The 22125-nt window shown below is 39.9% G+C and overlaps 1 protein-coding gene across 1 annotated transcript in view; it reads left to right on the forward strand.

Moving 5' to 3' along the window:
- Positions 1 to 557: 557 nt before the first annotated feature.
- dock1 (dedicator of cytokinesis 1) overlaps positions 558 to 22125 on the forward strand; it is a 184527-nt gene continuing 162959 nt past the window's right edge. Inside the window, exon 1 of the mRNA XM_062442681.1 lies at positions 558 to 720. Within this exon, the coding sequence (XP_062298665.1) occupies positions 678 to 720 (43 nt within the window). The 5' untranslated portion in view covers positions 558 to 677. The remainder of the gene's footprint in view (positions 721 to 22125) is intronic.

The following is a 22125-nucleotide window of genomic DNA, read 5'->3' on the forward strand; positions in this document are numbered from 1 at the left end:
TGCTTTATTTATTTTTCTTCCTCTTATATAGCCTATTAATGACATTTGTTTTGTACATCTGCATTTTTATTTGTTTTGTGTGTTATGAATTTTTTTCAAGCTTGTATATTGTTTTATGAGAGAATAAAACCACACGGTTGCACCATAAGACATGCATTTTTATTTAAATTGATAGTAGGCTACTACCATCAATCTATCTATACTATTGTTGTACGTTTTGTACAGTAGAAGTGATAAATGAGAAAGAAGTTAATTTAAGAGCATTGTTCTCTATAAAGTATTTATCTTCGCATAGGCTATTGGTTATTGTGACGACAAGATGAGAGTCATGATTCACTTACGTTAGATTTATCACTGCGTTATGTCTAAATATGCTGCCGCAGATGAATGCAGAGACTATTAATATTCCATATAACATTCTTTCATCAGTTACTGGGCAATTTCCGCCTTAGTATAAACACCAGTGGAAGTTTTGCAGGACGCCTACAGGGTGAAAAAGTTGTCCCTTTCTCCCCCTTGCGGAGCGTCCTGTCACTGTTGGAAAATGGCTGCTCGGAGTAGCTCCCCAAAGCTCAGAGAAAACTGAAAAAAAGTCTACATTTACAACAACAGGTCTCATTCGGACCTATTTTTCTAACAGGCGACACGACAACTCGGGGGAAGCCTCGACACTGAGGATGTCTCGCTGGGTGCCCACCAAGAAGGAAAAGTATGGTGTTGGTACGTAAGAAAACTTGCATGCTCCATCGCTAGCTCGTCCTAGCTCTCTGCGCTCAGATTGCACAAGTTTGGGAAAGATTGTGATTAGAACGCGACCGGCTGTATTGTTTCTCATGTTACTGGGACTGCTGGGTCAGTTTTGCCTAAACTGGAGGGAATACCAGTGGCATGTGTATGGAACTTGCCAACTACATGAAATGCAAAACAAGGAATGTGTGTCTTTTGTGAGGAAGAGGATAGTGTGTGTGTGCGTGTGTGAGTGTGTGTGTGTGTGTGTGTGTGGATTGGGAATTGTTAGAGGCGCGCCTAGTTGCAGTGCCGTTTCCTGTGTTATGTGTTATGGGGCCTCCGCTACAATGTAACCAGCTACTCACAGACTACCCATGACTTGTTACTGTGTGTTTTAGTTGGCTATTTATGTTGTGTTCTGCATCCTTAGTGGCATGGAAACGGGTTGTTATTAGGTGTTTATTGTTACTTCCTCAAATTGGTTAAAACCAAGCGTCCTGGTCTGAGAGCACTGTCCCATTTAGCTCCCACTCTCTCGTGAATACCAACAAAAAGTATCAGTTAGCAGTGTAATTGTTGTTATATTAATGGGTTCACTTGGAAAAAAAAAACTTCTACGGAGTCAACTTATTGTCTGTGCGCTACTGTAAAACTGACATCAGTGTTAATTATTATTTAGGTCATGTTTTAATCCCTTTTTTTCATTGCGAGCTCGTACTATCATTTTCTTCAGGCGCTAATCAGCCTTTTCAGTTCAAGTACCTTGAAACTAATTGACATTACTTGTATTGAGAAAAAATAAATTTCCACAACTGTTAACACAGGAGATAATACATGTTTGTGATTAAGAGGGCTTTTAAAATTATTCCTGTAATAAATCGTATCATAACTAATGCAATTTTAATATAAATAACCTGGAAACTACCTCATTAAACCACCTTGATGGAGGCAAGATAGACATAGGAGTCCTATGAGTTGTTTAATTTTGATGGACTTCTAATGAGTAATGTAAAATATGAGAGTAATATAGTCACTGTGTGATGTTTGAACACCAGAAATAATAGTGTAATGGAACTAATCCTAATTTTTTCTCTGGGAATCCCCTGGAACAGCCTGGTCCTCTTCACTCAGCAATGTAGCAAATTGCACATGTTTTCCAGAAGTATCTGGTTTCACGACAGCGGATTGTTATTTTTAATGTGAAGCGTATCCCTCCAAATGGATACTGTCGCTTTTAGCTGTGTGCATTAGAGGGACTGAAGGCTTGCAGCCATGAGGGATGCTGATGCTGACTGATGGATGAGTTCAGCAGGTTACACCAAAGCTGTGATTGGCACCTCAGACTACTGTTCTAGATTAGTTTTGTTGTTTTCGCCCCAGTACATGAGCCTGTGGTTACTTTGTTTCTTTAGCAGATCTGGTTGGGTTAATTATTGTGTGCTGTGTGATTAAGTGAATACACTATTCTAATGCTAATGATCGCCTCAATGTCTTCTCAATATTGTAATATATATAGTTCTTGAAAGCTGAGGTTCTTCAAAATCTTGGAGAAAATCTCAGAAGGCTGAATTTAAGAGTGGATGAGTCATTAGGAGAAAGAGAGGCAGCTGCCACATCATTGCTGTGGAGGATTGGTGGGGTGCACAGCCATTGCACTTTTAATACATCATGTGTTGACCAAGTAGCACTAATGAGCACTCTGTGAGACCTCTTATGCTGGCAGCGCTCACTGTGGACCCATTTCTGTTCCAGCAAAACTTTTGTCTTACCATTTTACTTTCATAATGGCCCCATGGCTTTATTAGTGAATGTAAGAAAACCATCTCTTTTAGTCTTTTCACAGCAGTATTAATAATAAATGCAACTGTCTTCTTACACAGCGCACAGCAGTGATAATAAAGGGTTTTGTTATCACACCATTCGATTCACATCACTGTATTTTAATGATGTGGGGGAAAAGCTTTGCACTGTAGCTATAGCTCCAACACAATAACCAGTAGGGCTGGTTATCAGGACTCAGTACCTTTTTATGGTATAGACCTTAATAACCCAGTGCCATGTAGTATTGAAACTTCTCCTGTAAATTGCTACCTGCATTTAATCCTTTTTATACACAGATCTAGAACAAAAGTTTTCATCATTTATTCTTTGTTTATGCGACATGATTGGCCCACTACCACAGTGGCTACAACCCATACAGTCTGTGGTGATAACAGTTTATTGTACAGTCATTTAGTAAATGTTTCAATTATTTGAACATTGAGTAATCAGTATCACTTTAAGGGTACTGGGCATTGGTTCTGATATTGTAATTTTTTAGCCAATGTCAAGAACTTTATTAAATGTGTCCCTGAAAAATACCAGTCTGTGAGAAATTCATTTTGGTGGCTGATTTTCTGCTGTGGTGTGTAGTTCAATTGGTTTTATTATGTTCCTCTATGTGGCATCCGCACTAGCCGATTAGCTTCTGCAAGAGCAGATGAGCTCTTCAGGGAAACCATGTGGCTGGTTGTTGTTGTTGTTGTTGTTGTTGTTAGAGTTTGAAAGTATATTAGTTTTATATTAATATTGTGATAAATCTAGATGTTCTTATCATAACATCATAATTAGGACAGCAACTACTGTTTTCATTATTAATTAAACTTTCCCCAGCCCAAGATGGTGTTTTCAGATTGCCTGTTTTGTCCAACTGATGCTTTAAAATGCAAAGATTTTTAATTTATAGAACTACAAAACGGAGTAGAGAAGCAAATCCCCACACTCACATTTTTGGTATTTTTGCTTTCTAAATTTCTGAAATAATTAACTGGTTGTCAAAATTGTTGATTGGCCGGTAGTCAGCAGCTATTTTTTATAATCAATTGTCCATTTCATCCAATCATTTAAAAAAACATTAAATCTTTGTAGCTTCATAAATGTGAGGATTTGCTGATTTTTCTTGTCTTACTTTACAATGTTTGTGTTTTGGACTGCTGTTTAGACAAAAAATACAACCAGAAAACATCGCTTTCGGCTATAGGAAATTATAATACGTGATTTTGACATTTTCAGACATTTGTTTTATATTTATGATGTTTATGATGACCATACAACTGATTGATTAAAGGATAAAAAATAAAAATAAAAATAGGGATCTCTTTTTTAGTTAATTTTACTTTTGATAGACACACATTCATTAAATAGTAACTAACCAGTTCATTTTTATGAAAAGGTATGATTAGCTTTTGTTTGTGTGTCCAGCAGTCAATGGTCAGAGCTAGCTTGTCTGACCTGGTAAGCGTGACTTTTAGCTCAGTCTTCTTCACCTCAAAGTGTTGTCAATGCTTTAAGTCACAATAGCTCTCAGTGGCATAATGTGCTCACACTCAAGGTACCAAACTAGCTCTTTTAATCCGTCACCCTCCACCACACTGATCAGCAGCATGTACGTCTCAATCATTCGGTACATCAACTGGGTGATGGCCTCAGACCAGTGTACATCACACTTTCTCCTCCCGGCTAGCAGCAATGTGATCTTTAAGTACGAGCCATCCTTGGACATGGCAGCTGAGTGCTTGTTCTGAATGTAGTACAGCATAGTTCTAGTATTGTATTGGCCCGGTTTGACTATAACTTACATCATAGTACAGTTACATACTCACACACTCTGCTACCAGGCTCTTGGAAGCAGTAAAAAAACCAAAACATTTTCACTGGCAGTTAGCTTTTATAAGATTGCCTGTTTGTCTTTTTGAGCTCCTTATCATCTGTTACAGTGGTATTTGGCAGCTTGACATATTCCATTTTTGCAGCGGAGACGTCGGAAGACGCTTTGGACTTCTCACTAGTCAGTGCTTCATTTCCTCTGTGGCAGAAAAACACTTTACTCAAGCCTTCAAAAACTCCTGCAGGTTAAACTGGACTAATGAAATGCTTTTGGGCCTGACTGAATCGAACACACTCACTATAAACAACATTAAAGCTACAAATGCACAACCAGTCAGAAATATTCTCTGCAGTTAACTGATAAACGGTTAACTGCTGATGCCTCGAGTCCAAAATATTGCAGTATTTGCTTTTGTCAGTTGTAATGAGGAGTAAAAACCTGCGGACTCTCTATCTGCCGTGGCAAATGACTGTCCTTCCCTGTTCTTATGTGTAACAGGAAGTCATGGCAAAGTATACAAACATGAGTTGTTGTTGTAAGACTCACTTCTATAGTTTTATATACAGTGTTTGGTATTTGAGCACCTTGACTTCATTTTGGAAGCTCATGTTGTTGATGCATTTGGAATCCTCCCTTTCCCACCAGAGGCACCAAACTTTATTGCTTTTACATTGTTTCCAAGGATAAGTGTTACCCTGAGGCATTAGCTCGACTTCCTCTCCCCAAACAATGTCTTCAGTACTATTGGTATATTCAGAATGCAGCCTATCAGCCAGGATTTAACTCAGCTGATCTGGGGAGTTGCAAGACTATATTGGCTTTCACACACTGAAAGAACTATCGACTAACTTAAATTGGTAATGGAGGCTTTGGGCCTGAACTGTGCTCATATCATAAAAAAAAGAGTGAGGTAGTCCACTTCTTTAAAAAAAAAGAAAGAAGAAATGTTGAAATCAAATCTCTCTTGACCTTGAGCTAATTTCATTACATGACTCTTGTCAAATGCCAACCAGCCTGTCATAAATCAAAGGAATAGGGTGTTTTGAAGCCTAGTTATTCTTGTGGCATCTCAAAAGTGATTTAACAGGGAAATGTTTTTTTAGCTGTCTCCCGGTTCTGTGATGAATTAACCAGAAATACTTTTTGATGCTAATTTCGAGTATTGTCTCATTAATTCTGTTTCATCGGGATGTTGCTGTTCCAAAGAGACTTCAGAGGGTTGTGGGTCTAGAGAGCAAACCAGGGAACACTATGCAACAGGACTCTTTACTGGATCTACACATTGCTGTCGAGACATCAGCACAAATTGCCCTTGAGAGCATGCGCTGTCATGAGAAATGTTTTCCACTCGTCAGTGCTCTCACTTTGTAATTTAACATAATACCAGCTCAGAACGTAGCAAATGCTATGATTATTCAAAATGGTCAGTGTTACTTTTTTCCCTTTTTTCCAGCTCGCAGTTAGTTGCAGCTTGGGCCAGTAAGGAAATGCTTCTTCCTGTTAGGTCACGTCACAGACTGGCAGCTTATCTAAGAGGACAAACGGACACACACACGGACACGCTGAGCTCTAAAACTGAACTCTTCTGCGGCTATGAATCATATTTTTAAACTGGTGCGTGGTAGACTGCAGTCGACACAAGACAGCCAACCCTAGACAGCTCTCATTTGGAACAGGTTAGCAGTGAGTGACACATTGGGAGCAGAAAATAGAGACACAGTCATCTCTTGACCGAGGCAATAAGTAATTTGTGAAGCCCCCGCCCTACACCCAAGAAAACCATCTCCCATCCACAAGTGCAGTAAGCTAACAAATGTGGTAGCAATTAAAATGCAGTCTCGGTTAGTACATAAATTCTAACCATGTGTTTTAAATTCCCCTCCTCGTATTTTACCCATATCTCACAGCTCGGGCTGAAGCTATTTGGTGTGAAATATGGGACAATGAAATTTGATTCATTCCCTTTTATCAGTTTACTTCTTGGTTTTATATACAAGAAGTTGTTTTCATCGCATTTCATTTATAAAATGCCCTGTTTCATGCCTGCTAAAACCCAATAAATAAGAAAAAGGGAAAAAGTGTGGGTCTTGTCAGTACTGCACTGCCCTGCTAGATGTTGCCACTATTAATTCTGACATAGAAAAGCACTGAACAATATTAGCTAAACATTTGAGTTTTAGAACAAGGCATCTGTGCCGATTTTAAAACTTTGTCCAAGAGGAAAAAAAGCTGAGTGGACAAAAGCAGAAGCTGAGCACTTTTACTAGAGTGAAATAAAACAGCTGATTAATAGTAAGGAAAGGAAGGAGATGCTGTAGAGACAAGCAGAAGAGGGTTGATTTTTTTCTATCTTTTTTCTTGTCAGGAGCATAATAAACAGTTTCATCTCAGTTTGGTCTGTGTTAGAGCCAGGTGGTGTTTATGATCGGCCCCGCACTTTTGCTCATAAATACAACTGTACAAACAGAAATTGCTCGCCTTTTGCTGCAGAGGGAAGGTGATCAAATTTAAGAATGCCCAAAGCCCCGCAGTGATGTGTTTTTTATTCCGTCTCACACGTACTTCTTTTTGGCGGGGTGACCAATATGTGCGTGGTTATGTTCGATAACAAGAAAGTGTTTTTAATAAGCACTGACTGTGAGAAGTGTGCAGCTCTCTTGAGCGATCACCTGGAGCTTTAGGGCTAAGCTAACACCATTATTTCCAATTCTATGAGTTTCTGCATCGTGGTTGTGGATTATTTGTTTTTGGCTGCGTGCAGAATGCTGAACACACCGTCCACCTGGGACCTCATCCGGCTCAAGCCTGCCCCCTCCCCTCCCCCGCATCCTCCATTTAATCCAGCTGTAAACAAAACGCCTTCCTCTCTCTGTCCTCTTCCTGCTGAAATTTAGATTTGTGACTTAATGAATTATCACTTGTCAGGTTCCAGTTACAACACAATTACAGCTAGTTGAGTGCTAAGCGTTGTGATTTATGCCTAGTTTGGCTACGGTAAAGTTCTTCCTCATGAGTCACTTTTGATATGATATGAGTATACAACCCTTTTTGCATAAAACTGCTCAGAGATTCAAATACATTGATCATTTACTATTCATTGCAATTCATTAGACTTACACACTTAGTCAAAACTTTGGCCATCGTCCTCTTCCTCTCTCTTTGGAGGTCAGTATGACTTTGTTATTATTCATTCTGAAAGGGAATTATATATTAACTATGGGCCATGCTGCTTGATGAGGCAATTCTAATAGTACAGCTCCCAGTGGCTTGCTGTGAGATGGCGGGTAAGACAAATGACAGCTGGCCTATTTAATCAGTGCATAGCTAAGAGGTTCCACACTATTCCTTCTTGGCTCACCACTGAGGAAAAGCAGGAACACTTCTACATCTTGTTTTAAGTGTTGCTGTCATCTGAAAAGGTTGAGGTGAGGGAGGAGGGGGGAGGGGTTGGTGGGCTTGGGAGAAGTGGTGGTGGTGGTGAACAACTTAACCTTGGATAGACCCTGGTGAAAATTTGCCTCTAACAACTACTTCTAGTGTAGTTTAACCATTATGTGAAACAATGGTTTCTGCAAAGTTGGAATATTTGACAATTTTTACAAAACCAAAAGTGGAGCTGCTTCAGTGACGAAGAACAAGTAAATCTGGAGTTCCCTAAAAGTGAATGTTATGAATCAAAAATGAGTCAACACCCCGTTGAATTATCCTTTGTGCTGTCCTTTTTTTCCTCATACTGTAACTTTTGGAGTGACTGGACAGTGCCGACAGACGTAATCATCAGCGTGTAGCCTTTTTTTGCAAAGACGTTTCTCTGCATCACAGGATACAGAAATGTGCTGCTTTGAGCTGTAGAACTCATAAGAACTCTTAAACCTTCCCTTACTTTCTTCTGAATAAGATACCAGGAAACAAACAAGTGTCCCCCCAGCTAAGCTATTGTGAGAGACTAGGTGATGAAGCAACTTTTTATGTGGTTTCCTCGGCTGATGGTGGTAGACTGAGATCCAACAGAGCATCTTTGTAGTGAAAGTTGACACTCACAGTCATGAGCGTGCGTGCCTGGACCTCCACGACAATTACAATGGGCTGTGACGTTCCTTCTTGGCAGTTTTTCAAAGGCAGCGAGATCAGAAGAAGAAAGGACACACACACTCACATGCATTCGCATCTACCCGAGTCGATCATGTATGATGACGCTGTATGTGTCAGTGACTGATGGGGGTCGTTCCTATTGCTCAGCTGCACAGGCAGGAGGCTTCCAGGACACTCGGTATTGATTGTGTCCTTGCCAAGCAGCCTGGGCATTGTCTGAAAAGAGTCCTGCTGTGCTGCTTTTGCCAGCTTGACAGATGGCTTATGGTGTGTAACATGTCAATGTGAAACAAAGATCACTGATGTAGACATGTGTTATTACATAATTTAGATTCAGCAGGACGAAAATAATATAGGAGAACCTTTCAACTGTCATGTTGGATTAGGGAGGCCGGGCAGTTAACACAGTCACTGGTGAACGTACTGTGACAAAATGACTACTGGCACAAATATATGACTCCCAGCGCATTATTAGAAAAGAAAGACAAAGTATTATCCTATTAGATTAGCATGCATTAGTCAGAAATTAGCCCAGGTCGTTTGTCAAGTGATGAGTCAGTCAGAGTTGTCAGTTGGTGTGAATGGAGCTGATCATCAAGAAACAACAAATCGCTGTGGGAATACAAACCAACAGCTGCTCTATTTGAACATAATTTAAACGTACAGTTACAAACATTAACAGCTCAACTCAAATCAGGGAGTAAACTAGACAAGCTGTCATCCTCCCCTATGGACTTGTATTTTAAAGTTTTATTTGTCATATGCATGTAAAATGACAATATCCAGTATTTATTTACTTAAGATAACACTCAGCTATAAACATTAGGATTCATTTTTTTATCACAAGTGTATTTTTCCTCAATCGTCAGAGGAATTACTTTTGTGAAAGTTACATGTCTTGAAATAAAAACCAGAGCAGAGTTTGGCAATGAAAGTAAGACTCTGTAATGCGTATTCTTAACATCTAGCTGACTGCTCTGGCTTAGGCTTTATTCTACCAGAGTGATGAGCTTGCAGCTGAGCTGAGGCTGTGCCAGCCTGCCAGTGTGTGAGCTGACACTGAACGACCTGTCTGCTTCTGTGGGTCAAGCATTGGCTAAAAGGACTTTTCTCTCTGGGAAAACTCACTTCCCAAGTACCTCAGAGGAGAGAGTCTAGCTCTAAGTTGTCAGCAGGTATGACTTGGGGTGTGTGCGCACAACTTAAAGATGAGTGCCAACGGAATCAACATACAAGCTGTTATTAAAGTCTCACAAGATGGAGAACGTTCTCTGCTGAAAGTGGTTACAACATGTTTATTTTGCGTAAGTAAACTACCCGAGTTATGTTTTCTAATCATTATATTGTTTTTGAGTCTCTTAATCCCAGAGAATGAGATTTACGCATAACAGAAATCACATAGCTCAATGTCTCTTTAGGCCATTCAGGTTATAAAAATGTCAACATTAATATCAGCTTCAGTCCATATTAATGCTGCATTTTTCCCACAGGTTGTTTTAGAGACTTGTAATGGAGGTGTCAGTCATTGATTGTGGATGCACAAGGCTGGGGATTGCCACGTGCAGCAAGAGACAGCCTTTCAGAGTGGCTGGCATTTGATGAAATGGTCTTTTGTTTGTGTGTGTGTCTGTGTGTGTGTGTGTGTGTGTGTCTGTGTCTGGCTAAATACATGATAAAGTCAGAGCCTTGCAGCTCGGATGTTGGTGGGCCCTGGAGGCGGTTTTAGATTTCAGTGAGTGGCAGTTCTACTTTGTGATCAACCTTTAGGGATTTAGATGAAGTTGTCTCACTGCTGAAGCTGACACATGACTCCTTTTTGTTTTAAAAAAAACAATACAAATAAAGACAGAGGTTGATTCTCGTCTGGGCATCACATTTTCTATCAGAGCTGTAAAACTTGAGCCTTTTTATCTTATTTGCTTATGTGTGCTGATACAGCTAGGCCAGTTAAAGTGATACACATGTCAAGGACTCCACAGTAAAAATCAAAACAGACCTGCACAAAGCTCAAAAATCCAACAAACAGCTTGTTAGACCATCGCATGGTATAGTTAATGTTGATATTGGTTATTGATACTGATACTTATCAATACTTTTATTCATACCGCTCCATATAATGGGGTGCAAGAAATAAAGACATTACATGAGAAGATGTGGAAAGATTAAATAGTTATTTATTTAAGAAAATAACAGTTAAATTAGACTAATCTTCAACTGAGCGATAGTGAAAAAACCCCTACTTTCCCGTAATATAAAGGCGCAAGTTAGCCCCCCGAGCTACAGTAATGCATGCTAACCATTTAGCTAGTGATTTTACGGTGATATCTAGTGTTTGCAACATTTTTTGCTGACACTAGATATACAAAAGCCAGCGACTGTATCATATTTAGTTGCTGTGAGCTGTGAACATCATTTCTAAGTAGAAGGCACAATATCACGTTATCTCAGAGCCTGACAAGCCCAGGCAAGGCCTCTTCCTCCGGGCAGCTCTCCTGCTCCTGCCTCTGTCCCAGACTCACCCTGGTTGGTGGATGTCTCCTCGGGCACTTTCTTCTACTTCTTCTTTCTGTTTTAATGCGAGTGGCAACCAGTATTAAGGTGCATTGCCGCCACCTACACCAGCTATGTTAGAATGAATTAACGTCACATACCAATGACAACAACACTGTTTGTCCATGAGCTTATTAATATTTCTGTACTGACGGAATGTTGACTGAAGTCAGGTACCAGTACCAGTTTAGTACTGGTTCTGGATACCCATCCCCATTGATTAATCTGTGAATTATGCTTTAATAATAATAATGCCCATCACAATTTCAGTCCTATGTGATGTGTTAAAATATATATTTTTATTTAACCAACACAGTCCAAAACCCAAAGATATGTATTATTTTATAAAGGAAGTAATGGACAAAGAACCCCAAACACACATTTGAAAAGACTGACATTCTCTGTAGGAAACATACTGCTGTCGTGAAGTTAGCAAAATACTAAAGATTGAATTTAAATATATTGAGTGCGCCGTGCTAAAAGACATGTTTCAGAAGTAACTTTTAAAAATATATCTGAATTGTTGAACTGCATTGCTCAACAGTTATTTCTGAAACCACAATCTTTCGCTTTTGCACAGCCACATAAGCAGTTGCAGAATACTGAAAGTAAACAAAAGGTGCAGCAGGCATTGAAACAGAAGTAACTATACTATAAATACATCATTAGGTGCATACGCTTTGTTTTTTCTGCAAATCGTTTCCAAGAGTCTGGTTTGTGCTACTGAAATGAAGCTATTCAACAAAACTGTGCATAGGAGTTAGTTGAGGTGACAATAATTGCAGATTTGAGGAAAGCATCATTCCAATCACACTAATGTATTTCCTCTTTAGAGCTTGTGTAGATTGTAGAAATGGCAATTCATCTGAACTGATTACACAGTTGCTTTGTTTAAAAAGAGATAATTCCCAGGAAAACATCAAGCCAGTAAATGTATCCAGCCATTTATTTGGAGCTCAGGTTAACGCTACCATGCTTTTTTTTTTTTTTTACTTCAATAAGTCTACTTATCAAGCAGGCATTACGAAAGGCCAAATGATAATGTTGTCAATGGCTGGTACACTGTGTGCTCTTTAAGAAAAAGTATGTGGTCTTCTTTGTAATCACAGAGAGAGCAGAGTGGTAGTTCATTTAGGATGTGAAGGCTAAATGAATTTTTGGATCTTTGTTTTCTCTGGATGACTAAACCAGTTGCCCTGGGTGGCAAAGAGGTTCAGTGGATTATACTTAAAGTTAATTGCCTTCATCTAGTCCAGCAATTAAACACAGAACATTTTAGTGGTGTGCATGATCTGAAGTAGAGCAGGTATACTTAGCTCATAGTAAGAAATATTTTCCTCAGCTAAATGGGGACCAAGTACCAAGTTGCAGTCACTGCCATATCTGCTCATTTACCAGTTGTGTTTTTGAATGTTCCTCGCTGTGTAAGAACGCCCGTGTCTGGCTTTTAAGACAGATTGACAGTTTGGTGTTGGTAGTTAGAAGCAGTGGGTGACTGCAGGCAACCTTTCCTAACATTACTGCAGATCTTCACAACCTTCTTCTTTTCGGTAGGACATTTCAGGGTGTGGATGACATGCTGTTCTCTCATTTCTGACAATGTGACTTCTGCTTTAGTATAATGCTCTCTGCTTTGTGATTATAAATAACATTGTGAAGAACTGTTCCTAAGCATTTCCTGTTGTATAAGTCTGAAGCAGAAGTATTGTAGCAGTACATACACCTGATAAAGGTCAGGCACTGTAACGCATTCCGGTCAATGAAGTCACTGTTTTGGCATAGTGCCACCAAAGGTTTCAAAGTAAACTTGCTGAGTCAATTTAAGTTTCTTCAAATATTTGAAGGTAATTATGCACTCATTAGCATTCTTATCACAAGAGATGTAACACAGGGCAGGAAATAATTAGCTACTTCTTGCTGTGCAAACGGCTAATCTGTGTAGATTCTGCCCACTTTTCTTCCCCATGCTGCTTATTGGTGTGTATATGGAATAAATAACACAGTGTGATCTGTTCCCATTGTTTAACAAAACATGTGATTTATCATATTACATAATTAATAATATGTCTTGCCTGTGCCTAAGACTATTATTTTCAAGATTGTTTTACATAATTCACCTGCTGAATCGATGAGTAATAGAGAAAGTGTTTCACAGGCTGTTATTCCTCAGTCTAAAGCTCATGAGATATGTATGCAAAGTGCAGACAGGTTTGCTTTGCTGAGCTAGCGAGGCTGCTGGTGTACCACCACCACCAACACCAGAGACCACTGTGTGAGAGGCTCTGCTCAGCGCTCTGTAATGAGCTAGACTCTGCTCTTGCTCCCTGTTGTATTGGGAAGATGATTTTCAATTAAAGGAATAACTCCGCTCAGCAGAGGCAATGGAATTTGAGTTATCGGCCTGCGCTAGATTGTACCCTGAGGTCTATGTTGGAGCTGGGCGCATGGCAGGAAGTTCTGCCAGAAAGTATTACTGTTGTTGGCATATAGATCTGGCATGAAGTAGTTTTCTCCACCTGCTCCTCCCCTCACCTGACTTCTCTCTACATGCCCCAAACCCATCCACTTCCTCTGCTGTAACATTACAATAGATTTATACTATTCCGTTTCTCAGCTTACCTTATCTTAAAAAAAAAAAAAAATTCTTAAGAGGTATTGTTACTCTTCCTGTAGTCATGAAAAGCATCAGCATTTCCTTCTGGCCTACTGGAAAGGCCCCATCTATTGTGATACAGTAATATCTCAAGTGGCATTTCCTGTGTGTGTGTGTGTGTGTGTGTGTGTGTGTGTGTGTGTGTGTGTGTGTGTGTGTGTGTGTGTGTGTGTGTGTGTGTGTGTGTGTGTGTGTGTGTGTGTGTGTGTGTGTGTGTGTGTGTGTGTGTGTGTGTGTGTGTGTGTGTGTGTGTGTGTGTGTGTGTGTGTGTGTGTGTGTGTGTGTGTGTGTGTGTGTGTGTGTGTGTGTGTGTGTGTGTGTGTGTGTGTGTGTGTGTGTGTGTGTGTGTGTGTGTGTGTGTGTGTGTGTGTGTGTGTGTGTGTGTGTGTGTGTGTGTGTGTGTGTGTGTGTCCTGGGGCTTTCCTCTTTCCCAGCCCAGCTGCTGTCGTATTAATTTCAGGTTAATTACAATAGCATTATCTCCACTTTCCACCAGCAGATAAAGCTAAGAGGCTGTTGTATATAATTGGTTTAAGAGGAAACAGGGTGATTTTTGTTGGTATTTCACAATCCTTGCTTCATTGTCTGCTGTTGCCTCTAAATTAGAACCATCAGGCTTCAGTCTGAATGCCTAAAACTCTCATTAAACCCTATTAGAGAGGGACTTGAAATTAATTATCATGTTTTCCCTGCTTTGTACGTCACTGACAAAGCTCTTTCTCCATCTGGGTGTTACAAACGTGCTGTATAGTTGATTGTCTTTCTTTTTCAGTGGTAATGCCACTGCCTATTATATGAGACAGAGAAATCTATTGTAATATCTCAGCCAAATCCTGATGGACCATATTGTTCTGTATTTTAATAACATACTTAGAGGCTTTCATTTCTGTTACTGTTTGGAAGTGATCGTCATTTCTCAAGAGCAGAAAATAATTAAGGAAAATGGGAATTAATGTAATTTCCCAGGCCTTTAAATATCCATAGACTCTCTTAAACAATCTTATAAGTTCTGAATCATATCCTGCAAGCTGACCTGAGTGCTTTCAGCATCGTTAGTGTATTGCTGATACTTTGGTTTTTCACTTTTTCGTCTTGTCAACTATTCTGATACAGGGACACCTCAGTATAATTGTGCCCGGTAGGAGTTATTCAGACGATAAGTCATTTATCAAGGTGAACTGCTGTTTATTCTCTGGTTCCAGCTCATCAAATGGGAGGCTTTGCTCCTTTTAAAAAAAAATTGTAATTTCAAATAACTGTAGGTTTAGGAAAATTTGTCAGAAAAAATAAGACATTTGAAGATGACTTGAATTCTGACGTGAACTTTTAAAGCATTTTCTGATATTTTCTAAAATATAACCCGAAGGAAAGTAATTTTTTGGTAAGAAAAATAAACATTTTGGATTTTTGCCTTCATCACAGGGTTGACAGTAGAGGGACGACAGAGGGATTTGACAACCTTTTATACTGGACTCACATTCAATGCCTTGCTTTTGATCCCTGTTCAGAAACACTGCTTTCTTTGGTGTGTATGGGGAAACTGGTACGGGTTTTACACTATGAAGATGATCCGGTCAGAGAAGGTTTGTTTATTTCCGTACACTGAGTTGAACATACAGGTATTGCTGAGGTGTGTGCGTAGTCTGGAATAAATAATAAGGAAACAAATGTTCTTGAGTTTAATGTAAATATCTAAATGTAAATAAAACAAATGTGACAGTTATTTCTGTTATACAATAGCTATTAGGTGCACTGTGTATTGAGATAAGTACCTTTCTTGTTCAGCACATAGGCCTCAATATTAACAGATGATCATACAAAAGGAGAATAATAAACATTTAAATGACACACCAAGCAAGCACACTGGTAATAAGCTATCTCCGTCTACAATGTACTTAAGCTGTCAATTAATTAAACTAGCAGAGCTGTCAGCAAGTACGCTAAAATGAAACAATGTAACAAGATAAGGTAGAATATGTAAGTAAGAAGGTCTCTTCAGGCTGAATTATTCACAACACAAGTGTCACAGCTTACATGTGTGTATAGACAATCCATATTATAGTCTCTTGACAGGTGTTCACCATCGGTAAGGCAGGAAACATTTTTCTGGTCGCTAACTGCTGCAGAGTCAGGCAGGGCTGTTTGTCAGGAAGGTGAGAGAGGGAGAGAGTCAGTATGTGTGATGTCACCTTATGAAGAGGTAAAACTGTTAGGCTTTCGTACAGTGTGTATTATTGTCAGTGATGAGGGAGTCCGAGTAGTGCAGTAGAGTTGCCGGGCCTTGCTGCTGCTCCTCTCCCGCATTGGAGCAACATTGCTCCTGTTATCCTAACAGCACTTGGCAGATCCCGGAAGAATACCTGTCAGCTCTGCAGCAGAGCACACTGCAGCCAGCTCCGCCTCACCCATAGCATGGCTCATCAAGAAAACATAGGAAACACCTGCAGCAGCACCTCACTCAGCTTACATTTGTCCTATACAAATGTCCACACCAGATGTCAGACAAGGGTACATTGGTTTTATACTCCAGTAACGTCCTTTAAGGCATCATAACCCCAAAAGGCTTCTTAATGAACATTTTGCATTTAAAATTGAAATTTGGTGCCAAATCCTATTAAAGTTAGAATTTACAGTCTGTAAAATCTTTCAGAGCAGCTTCACCATTATGGCACAATTCTCAAAAACATATGGATGTGTCTCTAAATTTGGCAACATTTTCACTGGATATTATTTTCTGCCCTCTAGAACATTGAACTTAATTCACAGTGTATTGTCAAGAGGTGAATGCTTCAAAATTAAAGAGCTCTGACTTGAGATACAGTAGATTTAAATGGTCAAATGTATAATGTAGTCATCATATTGTCTCCTGATATTAAGTAGTAAGCGGTATATATCATTTTATATGCAGATCTATTCAGTCAGTCAGTCTGGGTTAGTCATTTACAGTCAGCTATATCCCTCAGAGAATATAATCTACTCTTGCCTCTGAGACCAATAGTGCAGCTGCAGGATAATAATTAGAGGTGTAACATTACATAAAAATTCATGGTTCACTATGTACCTTGGTGTTGGGGTCATGGTTCAGTACATTTTTGGTACAGCAGGAAAAAAAGGTAGAAAATAATATTTTGGTCTTAAAAAAAAAGGAAACATCCAACAATAGCTTGTTGGACAAAACTATTACTGAAACAGTTTAGGTGTGCTGCAGCGGAAACTGTTACTGACACACTTTTATTGTGCTGCAGTGGAAAACAACTTTTCTGTTTACCACAAGGAGAAAGGATACCTACTGACAGCTGTTTCATACTGATTTATGGCCACTGAAAACTGGTTCTCATGATGTGCTGTCTGACCACGTCAGAAATCAAATGTTTTTATAGTTGTTCTGAATGGCTTCACTCGAAGGCAGAGTGAAAAGCTGACTCACAGAGACGTGAAGGGGACTGGGAGACGTGATATTGTTTAAAGCTAGGGTAGGTAACATCTCTTTCATCATGTAAGTCTATGGGAAGAAGTCTTTTTGGGCCCAATAGCATCACGCAGTGTTGTAATTACACGGTTTGGCCACTATGTCAAATTGGCTTTAAAGCAGGGTGCTGTTCATGTTGGCTTGGCATACATTCATGACCATGCTACAGCTAAGTGGTGCAGAGCCAAAAGGCGGAACCCTAAACATCATAATAAGTGGATTATTAAACTATTTTGACTGTAGTTGCTTAGGTTAGGGAGCATGCCAAACTGAGCAAAGCACCGAAGCCAACATCTTATACTGAATGGTTCAGGACAACCGATGCATTCCTAGTAATAATCATCCTCTTTTCATTCCCGTTGCCTGGAAGAGGGCGTTCTCAGTCCACTTTGTGCTTATTGAACTCCTCCTCATTTATGTTAAGCACTGTATTAAATTCATACTCCCATGGTCAGTATTACTGTATAGCACTGTTTTATCATTCCACATTCATTTCTCTTTCTTGCACACATAATCTTTCTCTCATCCTCTGGCTGTTTTGTTCACTATCTTTGACCTTGCAGAAAAGAAGGCAAAATCAATGGGCATGATTGGGATGATATAAGACCTTAATTTATCATTTATCACATCATTATCATTTTTCAGGAGCTAAGTAGGGCTACAGCTTATGATTACTTTCATTATAGATTAATTATTTTCTCGATTAATTGATAAATAGTTTGTCTTTAATATGATTTGCTTGTTTTATCCAGTGTAAAATCAAAGATATGCATCCTAACATCACATGAGACTAAGAGAAGCAGCAAATCCTCACAAATGAGAAGCTGTAACGAGCGGGGTGAAAGCAGGATTTGGCAGGTGAAGGAACCCTAAGGTCCAGTGTAGTGGTGCAGTGGGGGGAAAATGACTCGCCTCAAAATAACTCCCAAATTGATTTGTACTGTGAGCTCTGGTGGACTTGTTTTCTTTATGTATGTGATCAGCTGACCTTCTTTTAAGCACACATTTCTTGCTGTGACTCTGGGCTGCGTTGCATTTGAATTTACCAGATAACTTCAACAGCATGTACATATCCAAAACAAAACAAAATAATCTAAAATTAATGACATTACTTGTGCAAACTTTAAATTTGATCATTGTCACACATTATCATTAATAATGTAAATTCTAATTGGGAAATACTTATCCCAATCAGAGGGTACTTTATGCTCCTCATACAAACAGCTGGACCCGTGTGGCAGAGCTAAAATCAGCCCCCTGCCTGCACTGACAGAAAGCACAGACAGACCAGGGAAGGCAGTCATCGCCAGCATCGCCAGTCGGGACTATCTTACTGGTGCTGCTTGTGATGTCACTCAGGAATGTGATGTCAATAGCAAGAGAGTTGCACATAAAACAGCTTGTATGTTTGGTGATATTTGTTGAGCCCTGTTTGAAACATTTGAAATGACCTTCCACTTCAGAAAAAAGTAACTCCATTTAGGCTCGCTCCCCCTGTGTTGCTAGCTAGAAGCTGAAGTACGACGACTACGGGTTTATCAATATCTGCTCAGACGAACGAGGGAATGTTTGGTATTTCCGCCTGAAAAACGATTTGAATAGTCACATATTATTTTGGTTGAGTAATTGATCAATCAAAAATTGTTTGGGCTCTACAGTAAAGCTTACCTCAGACTGTATGCACAACATTCACAGGCTGTATGTATAGTAACAGAAAATCTCTGTAATGCTCCTTTTTATTACTGTAGGGATGGGAATCTTGGAGAATATTATACTCCAATCCTGATTCTCCGGGTCACAATTCGATTTTAAAATTGATTCTTGATTCAGAATTCTTCTCCAATTACAGCTTGCCAACATTGCTCTTGGGGATTAATCACACATTCATTTGTTGCATAGGAGAAACGCTTTGAACTCACTGAATTTCAATGGTAGAAATCCAGGAGCTGGACTGGTGAGCAGCAGTGCTCTTTTGTAACCGATTGCAAGAACAAAGTTGAAAGTAGGTGAACTTTTGAGGCTTTAAATTTAACTTTTTTGGGGCAGCATGGATCAGTTGTCGAATGGCATGCGGCAACCGGTGAGTGACAAGGGTTTTGGGAAAATCTATCTGTATTCGTGCCTACCTTTTCCACTGTGGTCACTCAGTTCAAATGGCATTAAATGCATTTCTGTGCTTGAATGGGGCTTTAGTACTGTAGAGTTCACCTTACTTTCTTACAAGAACGAGTAGTATTTACTGTTACCGTCATGTCTAAGGCCTAAAATACTCAAAAGCGACACACATCAATCACCAAATATCTTGAATTGAAGGCATCATTTGTACATCTTTGGTGATCAGATATCAATGCCTGCTCCTAAACCAGTTGGATAACCAATTTCCCAAGTCTTTGGACTGAAAGGGGTAACACTATTTCTCCTGCTCACTTGCACATTGATAGCCATGCTGTTTTAATTGGGCTTGGAGACCTATCATCAACCAGACTGAGCTGCTGCAGACATGTGAGGTTGTAGTTGGACAGGGCCCTTCACGTCAGTTACCTGCTGCAAGACATTGCAGGATTTTCTGCCTGTTTGGCTCCTCAAAAGCCCAATTCAAGCAGACTCCGCTCTGCCTTTTTTTTTTCCTGGAGAATCCTCTTGTCTGGGATTTCCTCACTGGCTCTCTCTGTGGGCTTACAGCCCACAGGGACTTTATACAAAACAGCAAGAGGCTCAGTCTCTTTCCAATGAGCATGTTTGCAGATTTCTTTCCTCCCTTTTTCCCACCCCTCCCTCATCAGCATACTGTATTCTCATCTGAGTGTAATGATATGTTATACTCTTCGTGGATTAGTGCAGGTTATTAGTGGGCCCAAAGTGTAGAATTACAATCAGTCCAGTGTTTAGATGAGGCTGCTTGTAATTGTGGAGAGGGTGTAGACGTATGATGGCTAAGTGGATAGGTCTGTAATCTGATTTCTCACTCGTTTCCTCTGATGATAATGCTCTCTGAGTTTGCACAGCCTTATGTAAGAGGTTATGTATGGTAATGAGCCCTTGGCAAATGATGCTACTGTTTATCCCATTTCCAGAAAATCATTTGCATGCCACACTCCAAAGAGAATATGGTCCACTTCCTTGTCGTCTTCTTCCTCTGATGGATTTTCTCTCCCTCACTGCTTTCTAATTGACATCAGTTTACTCCTGGGTATGCAAATACAGGTTTATGGGCAATCAGAGCTGTCATTCAATCCCCACGTGACAAGAATCACTTTGGTGCCCGTGTTAAATTGCACCATCATCGCTTCGCATGTCAGGTTTGTGTTTGATGGTTGTCATTTAGTCAGCATCTTCCCAGGGTGTCGTTTGTGTTCATTTTTGTTATTGCCCCACTTTCCCAGAGAGAATCCCCCCGGTTCTCTGTGCTCCCATTCGTTTCATATGAGACTCATTGGCGGTGATCACAAGGGTGAGTTTTTCATTTTCTGATGAATGTGATGCTTCATGACTCCAGCGTTCCCCCTACATAGGCTCTACTCGGGCGGCACGCCTAGGTAGATCAAATCCAAATTTTAACCGAGAAGTGCATTTGTGATTTCATAATGCACCCGGACCAGCAGACTTTCAGCCCCCAGAAATGATGCTCAGTATAAATATCACAACACTGCTAGTCTCATTATTGTCACATTTGCAATATCAGTCAAAATAATCTCAATTAGATATTTTTTTCAAAAATGTTCAGCCCTGGTCAACAGTCTGTTCAGCGACTCCATAAACAAGCGGATAGTAGTTGTCTTATGTTTTAAAAAGATGGATACTTAGCGGCAGTGTATTGATAACATATCGCGAGTGGAAACATTGCAGCATGTTGCAATATGTTGTTTTTAAATAATTTATTTTGCCATGTTCATCAAAATGTAAAATTAAAGTCCATGTTTTGTTCTTAAGTACATTTTGAAAATGGAACATTTCTATTAATATGTAAATAGTTATTTATTTCTGAATTGTCATTTATGTCGGACATATAGATATTCATTTTGAGTAGTTGTTCCTTGGCAATAAATGGACTTCTTCATAAACTTTAGTTTGACTAGTTTATTGCTGAGCCCACCCACTGTGCCGCCACATGCCGTGCCACCCACCACCACAAGTAAATACTCAGCCTGTGGAAATACTGGTCTCTATCAGAGCTGTTAGTTTGTGCTGCTCCCTCTCAGCACCTGCTGTTTAGATAACATGCCGAATCAGCTGGGCCAGTGACCCAGTTCCAAACAAACACACAGATGCAGCAGTTACAGGCCTCTCTGGCTACTCTTAATGATAGTTTAATTGAGCGTTCCCTGCTGTATAGTGACTATGCTGCTCTCTGATAGCTGTGCACAGATTAATCCCACCTCCCTTTTGATTGTTTTGTTGTTTTCTCCCCCTGTAGGTACCTTTTGTATCTCGGCTTGGAACCACTGAATTCATTTCCTGGGGTCTTTGTTCCATTGTCAGCCCACAGGCTCGCTTTCTGGTGGATTCGCTGGGCTTGTTGGATTATTCAGGGGATCGCAAATACATTGTGGACGTGCACGTGTATATGCACATACACTTTGATAACAAAATGACACAGGGCTGAATGAAATAGGCTACACATGGCATTTTATGCCCTGCACTAAATGATGGTCCCTGTACAATGGTCTCTGACTGTCAGAGTGGTTGTGTGTCGGTACAGTGAAGTGATGACCTGACCACTGACCAGTCTTCCTTTCTGTGTTTAGCAAATTTTATCATCATTTTTTAGACATTTCCTTTTGCCAGATTGCACACTTTTTAGTGTTTGCAACAGAGGGACCAGCCTTGCAGCTCATACCTTTGTGTCCTCTTCTTACCTTTTGTAAATTGCCTCATGTTGCCTTGGTAACTCAATTATACACAATCTTTTCCGGCCTCTTATATAGCTGCCACATACTGTGCCGCTATTTGGTATTCTCTGTAATCAGAGCTGCCTTTATAACTCTG

This window comes from Scomber scombrus, chromosome 21 (genome assembly GCF_963691925.1).
Source record: "Scomber scombrus chromosome 21, fScoSco1.1, whole genome shotgun sequence".
NCBI classification, from domain to species: Eukaryota; Metazoa; Chordata; class Actinopteri; order Scombriformes; family Scombridae; genus Scomber; species Scomber scombrus.